At 37.8% G+C, this 12,946-nt stretch overlaps 2 protein-coding genes across 2 annotated transcripts; both read right to left on the bottom strand.

The window, feature by feature from the left end:
* Window positions 1-3,511: 3,511 nt before the first annotated feature.
* Window positions 3,512-4,009, bottom strand: LOC110791263 (DEAD-box ATP-dependent RNA helicase 31-like). The gene is made up of 2 exons (XM_021996019.2): window positions 3,894-4,009; window positions 3,512-3,792 (listed from the first exon to the last, which is right to left on the bottom strand). Exons 1-2 carry the CDS (start codon window positions 3,993-3,995, stop codon window positions 3,565-3,567), a joined length of 330 nt encoding a protein of 109 aa, XP_021851711.2. The 5' UTR covers window positions 3,996-4,009; the 3' UTR covers window positions 3,512-3,564.
* A 2,542-nt stretch (window positions 4,010-6,551) lies between these two features.
* Window positions 6,552-12,827, bottom strand: LOC110791251 (DEAD-box ATP-dependent RNA helicase 31). Its single transcript, XM_021996002.2, has 10 exons — window positions 11,625-12,827; window positions 11,101-11,207; window positions 10,424-10,479; window positions 9,996-10,220; window positions 9,090-9,296; window positions 8,891-8,977; window positions 7,757-7,852; window positions 7,353-7,568; window positions 7,078-7,260; window positions 6,552-6,976 (listed from the first exon to the last, which is right to left on the bottom strand). The coding sequence occupies exons 1-10, from the start codon at window positions 12,638-12,640 to the stop codon at window positions 6,749-6,751; spliced, it is 2,421 nt and encodes an 806-aa protein (XP_021851694.2). The 5' UTR covers window positions 12,641-12,827; the 3' UTR covers window positions 6,552-6,748.
* Between the last annotated feature and the right edge of the window lie 119 nt (window positions 12,828-12,946).

Genomic DNA, 12,946 nt, shown 5'->3' with positions numbered 1-12,946 from the left:
GGTCGGGACAGTTTTTGACAGCTCTAGTATTCTCGGGAGGTTAGGTACGGTCATACGGCACTCAATTGAACTCGACTTATCTATACCTAGTCTATCCTCTATACATAGTATTTAAAAACTGTAACCATATGTGACAATATGACATGTGTCATCACCTCATCAATCGACATTTTTTCTCCATTTTTTATGAATAAAAAACAGAGAAGCTCTAAAGACACCCATATATATTTTAAAAAAAAAATCAAACAACTCTAAAGACACACATAACAAAAACATACGAATAAAACAATAAACATTAGTACTTACTTCAATAAGTTAAAGGTTTTTTAAATTCTTAACTACAAAAAGTATCAGAAAACTAAACATCTCATCAAAATAAGTCATCAACATCTCCTCTGGATCCATGGATCCGACCCGGCCGGATCCATGGATCCAGATCCGTTTTCAGCGGATCTGGATCCTCAATTTTTGGACCCGACGGATCCGGGTAGGATCTGGATCCTTGGTTTTAAAAATGGATCTGGATCGGGTCCTAAGTCATTACCCGGACCCGGATCCGTTTACCCGTCTTTTTTCAAAAATAAATAATTAAAATATAAAAATAAAGAGTAAAATGAAAATCCTAAATCTTTGTTTCTTTTTTTCCTCAAAGTCGTTACTCTCTGACTTAAGAATTGTAGCATTATTGAAGTTTGTTGAACTTTTAAAATTATTTATGTTGGATTTGTTAAATTTGATTTTAGTGAATGCTTGTATGGACAAATAGCGTTGTTATTGAAGTTTTATTAAACTATGTTTTAAGGTTAAAATGAAAATTAAGGTCGTTTGATGAAAAAATAAGTTAGGATCCGTTTTGGACCCAGATCCGTAGGATCTGGATCTGGATCCTCAATTTCATTACCCATCGGATCCGGGTAGGATTTGGATCCTTGCCTAAAAAACGGATATGGATCTGGATCCTAGGGGATCCGGTCCGGATCCTACCCGTTGCCATCCCTAATCATCGTGTGCACGGTTACTAAACTATTAATCAAAATAAAAGAGGGTTTATCGTTGGTATTCGTAATAATCGTACGGAAATTCTGTTTATCACATTGTTGATTTTTAGGATAAAAAATGTATGTGAGAGCTGCCCTCAAGAAGCTCAATCTACACATTCAAAACTTAAGGGCTCATTTGTATAAGAATTGCAAGACCTACAAAAGAGAAAATATCGTACCCAGTTTGGGAAAATCGGAAAAAGAAATAATATCAATATTTGGAGGCAAGATTCAAATATGATTTAAGGGAACCTAACGAGTCTAATAGCCCATTCTGAAAGTTATTGTCTATGTGGGATTAAGAATTAGGAATTAACTTTTGTTCAGGGAATTGAAGTACTATACGGAATCTGATTTTACTTGGTACAACCTTTTTACCTTCATTTTTTTCATTCTCCACCCTCACTTTGTTTTTTTTTTTTGAAGTACTATACGCAACCTAATAAATTTGTTTTTTTTTTCTCTCCAGTTTCATGTGCATCTAATCAAATTAGAATAAATATTTAAATTGCAATGGACAATATTTTTATTTGGAATTGAGGTAATTTCCGTTTTTTCCTGTTTTTTCGAGTCTATTCATAAACTTGTATGAAATTAACATTTCTATTTTGTACAGATTGAACAAAATATACTTAACTATTTCGTAAAGATTGAACAAAATATAATTAACCATTACGTACAGATTCAACATAACAGGACTAAGTATTCCGTATAAATTGAACAAAACATAAATCCGTTCAAAATTGAACATAACAGGAATAAGTTCTATCATCGCTACTAATGTATAACAAACAACCATTACATGATCAGTCGACAACTCTTTCATTATAAACAATTGTAAGAACTAGTATCATCATTTTGTTCAACTTGTACAAAATACTTAGTTCAGTTATGTTCAATCTATATGAAAGAGTTACTTATATTTTGCTAAATCTGTAAGAATCGTTAATTATATTCTGTTCATTTCGTACAAAATAGAAATATTTATTTCATATCAATTGCATGAAAAGGCCCAAAATAGGAAAAAACGAAAGTTACCTCAATTCCAAAGTCTTCCAAGTCAAAAATATCGTACATTGTAATCAAAATATGTATTCTAATTTGATTATATACACGTGCCCCTAATAAAAAAAATCAATTGTATTTGAACCAAAATAATATCAAAAAAGGTAGAGATAAATAGTAAAAGTGAGGGTTGGGTTTTTTTTAGAATGAAAAATATGAAAGTTAAAAAGTCAAGTAAAAAGGGTTGCGTTTAGCAACCATGATTTATTTATATATTATCTTACAATAAACAAAAAATTACTAATTTACAAAAAAAATTTAAATTCCTAACACCTAAAAGTTGTCGTATGTCGAGCAATGTAAGTTTTTCTAACACTTTATAAAATGCTCTTGGGCATTGCACGAGCCAAATTGCTAGTTGTTCCTGAATTACACTGAACTTGAATTACACTGAACTTATTGGAACTGAATTGAACCAAACTTAACATATTGAACTTAACTAAAATAAATTAAATAATCATAATAATTTTAAGTTTTTTTTTTTTTTTTTGAAAACATGGGGTATTTGCCTATTTGGTACGTTCAGTGAAACCTCGAAGACATTTCATGAAAAAACTGTTTATTTTATTTTACAATATCAACCGATAATTTCACCGGACACTAATATCAATTACCTGTTACCGCTACCCACTATTCCCTTCTACTCATCTACTAAGTGTTTTGCCAAATCAAAAGGTCTTGCGCGCACAAGGTGTACACCAAGATAACTTTTATGCAGTTTTTTGTAACTTTAACCTATTTTTCTGTAACTTTTATATTATAAAATTAAAAAGTTGATAGATAAACATTTTAAAGGATTAAATGATTAATTTATACATTATTAGTGATTTTGAATAAATAATTTTTATTCAAATGAAAAAGTTATCATTAAAAAATAGATAACTTTTACATATATAAATGTAACTTTTAAGCATTTTGATTCAACTTTTACTCCGGTATGAAGTACAATATTTATTGTACACCCATTATAAATAAGAATTTGTGTTGCCAAATAGGGCCAAATTGACTGTTACGCTAGGTAACAATTGACAAATTTCCTTCTTATTTTGACATCGGCCAAACCGCAACGTAAAATAGTTAAAACAAACTGTTGTGTAGTCGAGAAAGAAAGCAAAGGCACAGCACAAGACGAGGCAGCTCCATGAGCCTTTTGGACTTGCTGCCTTCTCACTTTAGGGGTGCTAGATAGTTTTATTCTCGCAAGTCATAACAAACTACTCCGTAACAAAGAAACACGACTTCTTTCAGCGAAAACCTAAACTCGATGCATTCCAAAGATATTTTACGATGTATGCTTAAATTACAAAGAATACAAATAATTATAAAAATTCCTACTACCCATAAAGTGTCAAACTTACAAGATTTCCTATAATTAAAAACCAAAACTAAAATGTTACAAGCTTGAAAAATTGTTTGTTATATAACCCCAAAAATTTTGACAGAACAATTAATTATGTCTCTATTTAACACGTAAACCAGGGACATTCTTTAAGCCCATCTTGCCAAGAATAAGCTTGGAGATGGCGGGAGGAGTGTCGAGTCCCATGCTCCGACTAAACTCATTCGCAAGCTCTACAAGTCTAATTTTATCTCGTCCAACACTCTTATTTGAATTATAGTACCCAAGCCATGCCTGATATGCTGCTTCCTTGTTCTTCATGTCTACATTTGATAACCCACGCTCCACCTATGGTCGGTCACAACAAGAAAAACAAAAGTAAATTCAAAAGAACAAACGAACTCTATTAAAATTGTACAGGGAAGTAATGAATGTGTGCTATATCTTACTTTCTTCTTCATATCAGGGTCAACCGTTGGCGGTGTTGTCTTGGTAATAGGAAGATCCTTTATTGACTTTAAGAAGATGTCTTCCCAATTCAAGAGTCCCATGGGACGATCCCCTGGTCATCGAGATGAAAGTCGCTAACTCAACGGTAGGGCGAGTGTTAGTGGATAGTGGATCATCCGCAGACATCATTACTCTAAAGTGTCTAGAAAGGGCTCAAGTATTCCAAAGATAATCTAAAAACCATCTCCCAACCACTAATTGGGTTCGGAGGTCAAGCCGTCCATCCCCAAGGCACTATCAAGCTACCCGTCAGGCTGGGTCCCAAGAACAAAGGAAGGCGATTGCTAGTAGAATTTCTTGTCGTTGATATCTCCTTACCATACAACATCATCTTAGGTCGGCTTCTACTAAACAAAATAAAAGCCGCAATCTCTGTGTACCAACTTCTCATGCAATTTGAGTTGGAAGATGGCACCGTGGGAAAAATCTTTGGGGATCAACAAGTGGGCAGGAGATGCTATGTTAACAGCCTCAAGAGAGGGACAAGTACCCCCAGCCACTGGCTAAGAAAGCCAAGCCGGAAGGGACTCGAAACTCCTGAAGGCAAGCCCCTCCCTCGTCCATGGACCGCCGACAACCTTAGAAGGTTTTACGTTCAATCTCCTAAGCATTTCTCCCTTTCTCAAAAGTACTTAGCTTTATATCTCACAGACATAGTTTTCAATGACGAAAGTGGGGGTGGATACATGTAAGCCCGCCATAGGCTAAATAACATTCCATCATTGTAAACGAATTTTCAATTTTTCAAGGCAGTAAAGAGCTCGGCGGATATTATTTAGGAATTTTTTGTATTTTTAGAATGTTGTAAAGGAGAAGCCAAACATTGGCCAAGCAAGCTCAGCATACATCAAAAGGAAAATACAAGCCAAGTTCAAACATATGAACTCACTCTTATACTTAGCAAAATAATCTAAGTCATTTTCAAGAATGGTACTTCATCGTTCGCCCAATCATGGGGCTCATTAGCTCCTTTGGAGAACAACAGCCCATTCTCATACTTAGCAAAAAAATCTAAGTCATTTTCAAGAATGGTGCATCATCGTTCGCCCAAGCATGGGGCTCATTAGCTCCTTTGGAGAACAACAACCCATTCCCATACTTAGCAAAAAAATATCTAAGTCATTTTCAAGAATTACGCATCGTCGTTCGCCCAAGCATGGGGCTCATTAGTCCCTTTGGAGAACAGAAGCCCATTCCCATACTTAGCAAAATAATCTAAGTCATTTTCAAGAATGGTGCATCATCGTTCGCCCAAGCATGGGGCTCATTAGCTCCTTTGGAGAACAACAACCCATTACTTAGCAAAATATCTAAGTCATTTTCAAGAATGGGGCATCATCGTTCGCCCAAGCATGGGGCTCATTAGCTCCTTTGGAGAACAGCAGTCCATTCCCATACTTAGCAAAATAATCTAAGTCATTTTCAAGAATGGGGCATCATCGTTCACCCAAGCATGGGGCTCATTAGCTCCTTTGGAGAACAACATCCCATCCCCATACTTAGCAAAATATGAATCATTGTTCGCTCATGACTTGCACCAACAGCCAAACGTAAGGCCATCAAGCTATGGGCATGAAATGACAACCCGAGTTTCAACGCTACGTTATGTGTCTGCATCGCACAATCATGTGCAGCAAGTAGAAGTCATCGCACCATCATGTGCGGCAAGTAGAAGCCATGACACCATCATGTGCGACAAGTAGAAGCCATTGCACCATCATGTGCGGCGAGTAGAAGCCATGACACCATCATGTACGACAAGTAGAAGTCACGACACCATCATGTGCGGCAAATAGAAGCCCTGACACCATCATGTGCGCCAAGTAGAAGCCATGACACCATCATGTGCAGCAAGTAGAAGCCATGGCACCATCATGTGCGGCAAGTAGAAGCCATGATACCATCATGTGCGACAAGTAGAAGCCATGGCACAATTATGTGCGAAAAGTAGAAGCCATGGCACCATCATGTGCGGCAAGTAGAAGCCACACGCTCCATATGCCACTCCATGTGCGTCTATCAAAAGCCAAAGTCGTTGGTGTTGCATCGTTCGCCCGAGCCTGGGGCTCATTAGTTCATTTGGAGAACAAAAGCCCATCTCATACTTAGCAAAATTATCTAAGTCTATTCAAGCATGGGGCTTCATCGTTCGCCTAAACGTGGGGCTCATTAGTTCCTTTGGAGAACAAAAGTCCATCTCATACTTAGCAAAATTATCTAAGTCTATTCAAGCATGGCGCTTCATCGTTCACCCAAGCATGGGGCTCATTAGCCTCTATTGGAGAACAAAAGCCCATCTCATACTTAGCAAAATTATCTAAGTCTATTCAAGCATGGCGCTTCATCGTTCGCCCAAGCATGGGGCTCATTAGCCTCTATTGGAGAACAAAAGCCCATCTCATACTTAGCAAAATTATCTAAGTCTATTCAAGCATGGTGCTTCATCGTTCGCCCAACCAGGGGGCTCATTAGCCTCTTTTGGACTTGCTGCAAAGCTGCCTTCTCACTTTAGGGGTGCTAGATAGTTTTATTCTCGCAAGTCATAACAAACTACTCCGTAACAAAGAAACACGACTTCTTTCAGCGAAAAACTAAACTCGATGCATGCCAAAGATATTTTACGATGTATGCTTAAATTACAAAGAATACAAATAATTATAAAAATTCCTACTGCCAATAAAGTGTCAAACTTACAAGATTTCCTATAATTAAAAACCAAAACTAAAATGTTACAAGCTTGAAAAATTGCTTGTTATATAACCCCAAAATTTTGACAGAACAATTAATTATGTCTCTATTTAACACGTAAACCAGGGACATTCTTTAAGCCCATCTTGCCAAGAATAAGCTTGGAGATGGCGGGAGGAGTGTCGAGTCCCATGCTCCGACTAAACTCATTCGCAAGCTCTACAAGTCTAATTTTATCTCGTCCAACACTCTTATTTGAATTATAGTACCCAAGCCATGCCTGATATGCTGCTTCCTTGTTCTTCATGTCTACATTTGATAACCCACGCTCCACCTATGGCCGGTCACAACAAGAAAAACAAAAGTAAATTCAAAAGAACAAACGAACTCTATTAAAATTGTACAGGGAAGTAATGAATGTGTGCTATATCTTACTTTCTTCTTCATATCAGGGTCAACCGTTGGCGGTGTTGCCTTGGTAATAGGAAGATCCTTTATTGACTTTAAGAAGATGTCTTCCCATGGTGCCAACATAAGTATCCCTACCCCTTCTTTGCCTTTACGTCCTGTTCTTCCTAGCCGATGTATGTATTGTTCTCTACCTGACGGCACTCCCATCTACACATGAAACAATTGAGATTTTAACAATACAATACAAACACGGGTCAATACATCTCAGACTAAAGCAGCAGATGTGTGAAGTCTAATACCTGTATAACAAGCGAAACATCTGGATAATCAACTCCACGTGCTGACACATCAGACGTGACAAGAATAATACCCTTTGACTTGCGAAACTCATCAGACACTCTGGTTCTGTAACTCTGTGGTTTCCTAGAATGAATCTCACGAACATTCATGTTAAGCTCACCAAGAAGATCCGCAACTAATCTTGTCACCATTGCTGTCGTACAGAATACAAGAACCTGTATAGACCAGACCATGTCATGAATTCACCAACAACATCATCCAAGGAACAGCATATCTCTAAAATTCCAGTCCAAATTTAATTCACTAAAAGATACCAGTTGATCAATATTCATACCTTATAGTTGACATCAATTCCAGTCCAAATTTAATTCACTAAAAGATACCAGTTGATCAATATTCATACCTTATAGTTGACATCATCCGCAATATGCTCCTTCAGAATAGTGTATATTAGAGAAAATTGATTCTCCAAGGGAGCAACTAAATGCATCTGCCTAACCTGAAAAGTTCATACAAGTTTTAGGAGTCAGAATCAAACACGAATTAATTACTCAAATGGAAAGTAACAACCCACTCCATTGTTGGCATAAAAATAAGACAAGAGACAAGAAAGTATTAAACATAGCTCCGAGCATCAGATGGGGTCCCTTCTCTTAAGGTAAGTGGGTTTTTGGTTGTTTCTTTTTGGTTTCTTCATTTTCTCCCTCAACCTCCTATATCCTCCTTCTCACAATCATCAGCGCCACCATAGAGTCCCCCGTCCTCTCTCTCTCTCTGCAAGCACTCGTCTTCCTCTCTTCTATAGGACTTTCCTTTCTGATTCCACTTGTTCAGTCCCTCTTCCTCATCGGAAAGCTCCACTTCTCCTCCTTAACCCCTTTTCTTGGATCTATTCTCCTAATATTTATTTTCCTCCATCGTCATCTTTTTCTTCTCCTCCTTTAACTACTACTAATCCTAATTATAGTCGTTCTGTTCACTATGAAACTCTTCCTCATTCAGATTTTAATGGCATGAAGGCTTAACTGAATTCAGTGAACAGGGGAAAAAAATCTTGCATAAGAGATTTGTGCCACGGCGAAAGAAAAAGGGGACACAAGATGAAAAGAGGATAGAGAGTATTAGAAATGAAAAGAGGATGGAGGTGTGGTTGTGATGGTCAAAGGAGGGGGAGGGGGAAACCAGAGCAGAGGATGAGTTGGAACGAAGAGAAGTTTGTTTCCTTATTGATGATGATAATAGTGTTCGTGAAGAAGAGAGAGAAGGGTTGGGTCATGGTGGTGCTGATATTGTAGAGGAGTTGGGTTGAGAGAGGACATAGAAAGTGAAGAAAATACACAAAAACTCGTGAAATTCAACTTCCTCACTTGATGCCCAGAGCTACATTCAGTACCATGTTGACACCTTAATACCCAGGGAAAATGAGGGGTTTTCTCAAACCTATTAGGTAATTTGGCAAAAACAAATACGAGTACCTCATATTACAAAATGAATACAAGCAAACTTTTGACAGCAAAATGTAGCATCGTGAACGCACCTTTGCATGTGTCTCCTCGCTGCCTTCTAGAACAGTACTGATAAATTCATGATCTCTTTTTAAAGCGATATGGCTGATTTGACGTACCTTCAAATAAATATTCAAATTATTGTAAGGATTAGCCTATGCTTCGGAAATTATTTCACATTATTGATACAGGACATGCATGTGTGCAACCAAATGCTGAAAAAGAACTAACATCATCCGGGACGGTGGCAGAAAACAGTAGTGTTTGCCGCTGTTTGGGAGTGGCTGCAATTATTTTCTCAATGTCCTTGCGAAATCCCATGTCCAACAAGTGATCAGCTTCATCAAGTACAAGAACTTTCACACCCATAAGCCGAGTGGCGAATCCTGCAGTATTCTCCATATGATCCCTAAGCCGCCCAGGTGTAGCTACAAGAATCTGTGTCCAAAATCAAGTTAACTGCCTGCCCTAAGGATGCAATTTAGCAATGATAATATGATATTCTCCACAGTACTAGGGTTTGACATAATATGGTAGATTGGTGAGGTAGGCATTTAATAAAAAAGGTGAGAGAATGGTAGTATAAGTGGAAATTAAAATATTAAAGGTGGGTAGAAAGAGAAGAAAAGTAAGCGAAGTAGAGTGATGGAGACAGAAAAATGGTTGATGTGATAGAGAAAACAGATTTGTTTTTTACTCGAACGGGAAAGGTTAAAAATATAATGGAACATTCACGTAATAGAAGTGTGAAAAACAGTGAGACCCAGGAGTAGTAAATGGCTTCATAAAGATCCAAAATCTTAAATATGTCCACTACTGGCTTTGTATACACAATACATCTTCAGCACACAAAAATTACAAAGGTGGGTAGAAAGAGAAGAAAAGTAAGCGAAGTAGAGTGATGGAGACAGAAAAATGGTTGATGTGATAGAGAAAACAGATTTGTTTTTTACTCGAACAGGAAAGGTTAAAAATATATTGGAACATTCATGTAATAGAAGTGTGAAAAACAGTGAGACGCAGGAGTAGTAAATGGCTTCATAAAGATCCAAAATCTCAAATATGTCCACTACTGACTTTGTATACACAATACATCTTCAGCACAAAAAAATTACTCGAAAGGATTATGTATCTGACCTGACAAGGATTTGCCTGCATACGCTTCTGCTCAACAGCAAGCCTAGTACCACCAATAACAACTTGGACACCAATAGTAGGATGATACTTGAGCAAAGTTTTAGCTTCTGTAGCAGCTTGACTAGCAAGCTCTCGCGTTGGACATATTACAAGAACAAGAACTGGTGGTCTCTTCTGGTCACGACTAGCAGGAGGGGTGTTTATCACCACTTCGATGGACGGAAGCTGAAATTTAGAACAAGTCTTAGTACGACAAAAAATATCTTCAGAAAATACCGAAATTTTTTATCCAAAAAAGGTATACGAAGAATTTATATTTTTAGCCTTTGCTTAAAGGTTGAAACTCAGAATGTTTCACATTTTTATTTGCAACAGTTCACATTGGATTATTCAAAACTATATTTGATAAGAGATGAAGTATGTTTTACCAAAAATGCAACAGTTTTTCCTGTGCCTGTTTTAGCCTTAGCCATAACATCTTTACCTGAAAAGTGAAGAGTAAGCAAGAAATCAGTCAGGTGCTAACCAAACAGCTATAAAACAGATTGGAAATATGTGAAAAAGCCTCTCATAAATTTTGCTAGATGGCCTTTGTATAAACTCAACCCCCACCCCCCACCCCCACCCCCCACAACAAAAAAAGGGGGCCAAAAGAAAAAGAAGGAAACTAAATTAAAGCACATCCTTGTTGATGAGAAATGGACGGAAAAGTACCTAACATTCCAATGACATCAGAAGAGCTTTTACCATTTCAGCTCCTCATAGGCCCGTAATAGTTAAATCAGCACAAAAAGAAAGTTCAAAGGTACATTTGCAGTACAAACAGCTTCATGGGCAGACACCATAACATTCAGTAAGCTACTTATCTATTATCCACTTGCCCTTAAAACTGTACCTACCGTTTTATGATTTTATCCAAAAAACATAGACAGCAAGAGCAGAAAACAAACAGATTTATTCATTCAAATATCATCTACTAATACTTAAGCTGCATTTTAGATAAACCTTGTCTAACAAGCTCATATTCCAACCAATCTCAGTTTTGCAAGCCAATTAGTAACACTACAAAATCAGTTTTGGTTTTACTTAAAAACTTTTTCTTGACCTTTTAGGATAACAGGGAGAGTTGCCGCTTGCACCATGGTCAACTTCTCGTAGCCAACATCTTTGATTGCTTTCAAAGACAAGGGTGATATAGCACATTGATCAAACCTGCAGTTAAGGTAAAAAATCAGCCATTGACTGAACAAGGAGAGGCATACCCATAATACAATCCAGAGTAAATAAAAATCCAAACTAAACTGGCCATATTGAAGGACATTGCTCATCCACAAGATGAACTAACTAGTAGCAGCTACTACTGAGATGGACTACACAAGAATGCAGCTTTGAGAAAACATAAATCAACAAACTTTAAAAGTCACCAAGTCATCCACCATAAGGCAGGGAAAGACCTTGTAAATTTATAGCAGATACATTGAGTATAACTTTCATCTCTATCATTATTATACAGAATATCTACCAATCACCAAAATGATTAATAAAACAAGAAACCAATGCTAATGACACAAATTCAAAACATTAGATAGCATAAACAACCAACAAGAAATGAATATCTGGAAGACGAACCTGGTATCACTAAGATACGACTCCGAATCACCTCTATCAGATGAGCTAGGTCCAGAACTAGGTTTCTCGCCCTCATTTGCAAATAAAGAACTTCTACTCTTGATCACAATTTCATCATCCTCTTCGTCAGATTCCTCTTCACTATCTTCCCCACCAATCAAATCCAAAAACCCAGAAACCGACTTCTTCTTCTCATGCTCTGTCTCAATCTCATCATCATCATCATCATCATCATCATCCTCCGACACAAATGCAGCTCGCTTCACAACAGTTTTCTCACCTCCCCCTTTCCCTTTCACAAAATCTCTCCCCCCAACTCTTTTCTTCATATCCCTTCCCCCGTCTTCACCACCAACCCTCCTCACAAACTTGGAAGTATTACTAGAATCCCGACCATTCCTCGCTCCGAAATCCCTTTCATTTCCCCTCACACCTTCTCTCACCCCATCTCTTTTCCTATCATCTTCACCCCCAAATTTCCTCTCGAACCTCGGTGAATTACTCATAGCACCGGAATTACCCGAATCCCGGAAACCCTTCTTACCGAATTTCCGTAAACCCTTATCCTCATCAATACCCTCAGAACCAAAATTACTATCTCTACCCCTCTTGCCCATTTGACCAATACTACCCCTTATCTTCCCTCTCCCTCTACCACTATCTTCTTCGTCCTCAGTCAAAACCCCAGACCTAAAAGAACTAGTCCTTAAACCACTCACCCAATTATTCAACTCATCTTCATCCTCAGCTAAGCTTTTTGACACTGGGGCTGCCTTTGGAACGACGTCGCGCGGGTATTTGGGCCCAGAACTGGACCTGGGTCGAAATGGGCTGGTAGAAAATTTGTGGGTTTGTGGAAACCCTAACCCTAAATATTTGAGCTTTAAAGGAAAGATGCGACGGAAAGTGGGAATTGAAAAATAGGGTTGCCGAATTGAATTAAGGGACATAGGAGGGTAAAGTGATACCGGAAGAGGAGAGAGAAAGGACCGGAGTGGTGGTGGTCTTAAAGGCATCAAAAGGGGTTGTGGAGGAGAGAGAGTTAGCTGGGTTTGCCGGTTTCCGGTGGTGATAAGGGGTCCGGAAATGGAGAGAATCTAGAGGTGGAGGAAAGGGGTTTATGAAGGGTTTTTCAACTTGCCCGTGAAATTTTGGATACTTTTAGGTTACAGGATATTTTGATTTTTTTTTTTTTGAAATGAGACAATTTATCAAGTTTTGGGAACCATACGGTAATGTTTTCGAATTCATCAGGTTACAAGATGAGATATTTGGTAAAATTTCGAAGAATAAGAAAAAATAATAGTCGGATTTTCATTAAA

This window comes from Spinacia oleracea, chromosome 2 (genome assembly GCF_020520425.1).
Source record: "Spinacia oleracea cultivar Varoflay chromosome 2, BTI_SOV_V1, whole genome shotgun sequence".
NCBI classification, from domain to species: domain Eukaryota; kingdom Viridiplantae; phylum Streptophyta; class Magnoliopsida; order Caryophyllales; family Amaranthaceae; genus Spinacia; species Spinacia oleracea.
Note: the sequence above shows the minus strand (reverse complement) of the source record. Positions and strands in the feature narration are given on the sequence as shown.

What these genes read in the sequence shown, in the direction of transcription:
- LOC110791263 (XM_021996019.2), bottom strand. Translation starts at nt 3,995, where the DNA reads ATGGGACTCTTGAATTGGGAAGACATCTTCTTAAAGTCAATAAAGGAT. An exon ending in ACCCTGATATGAAGAAGAAA is followed by an intron (nt 3,793 to 3,893) that starts GTAAGATATAGC and finishes GACCGACCATAG; the next exon opens with GTGGAGCGTGGGTTATCAAA.
- LOC110791251 (XM_021996002.2), bottom strand. Translation starts at nt 12,640, where the DNA reads ATGCCTTTAAGACCACCACCACTCCGGTCCTTTCTCTCTCCTCTTCCG. An exon ending in TCTCCCTGTTATCCTAAAAG is followed by an intron (nt 10,480 to 11,100) that starts GTCAAGAAAAAG and finishes TTCACTTTTCAG; the next exon opens with GTAAAGATGTTATGGCTAAG. An exon ending in CGGATGATGTCAACTATAAG is followed by an intron (nt 7,569 to 7,756) that starts GTATGAATATTG and finishes TGGTCTATACAG; the next exon opens with GTTCTTGTATTCTGTACGAC.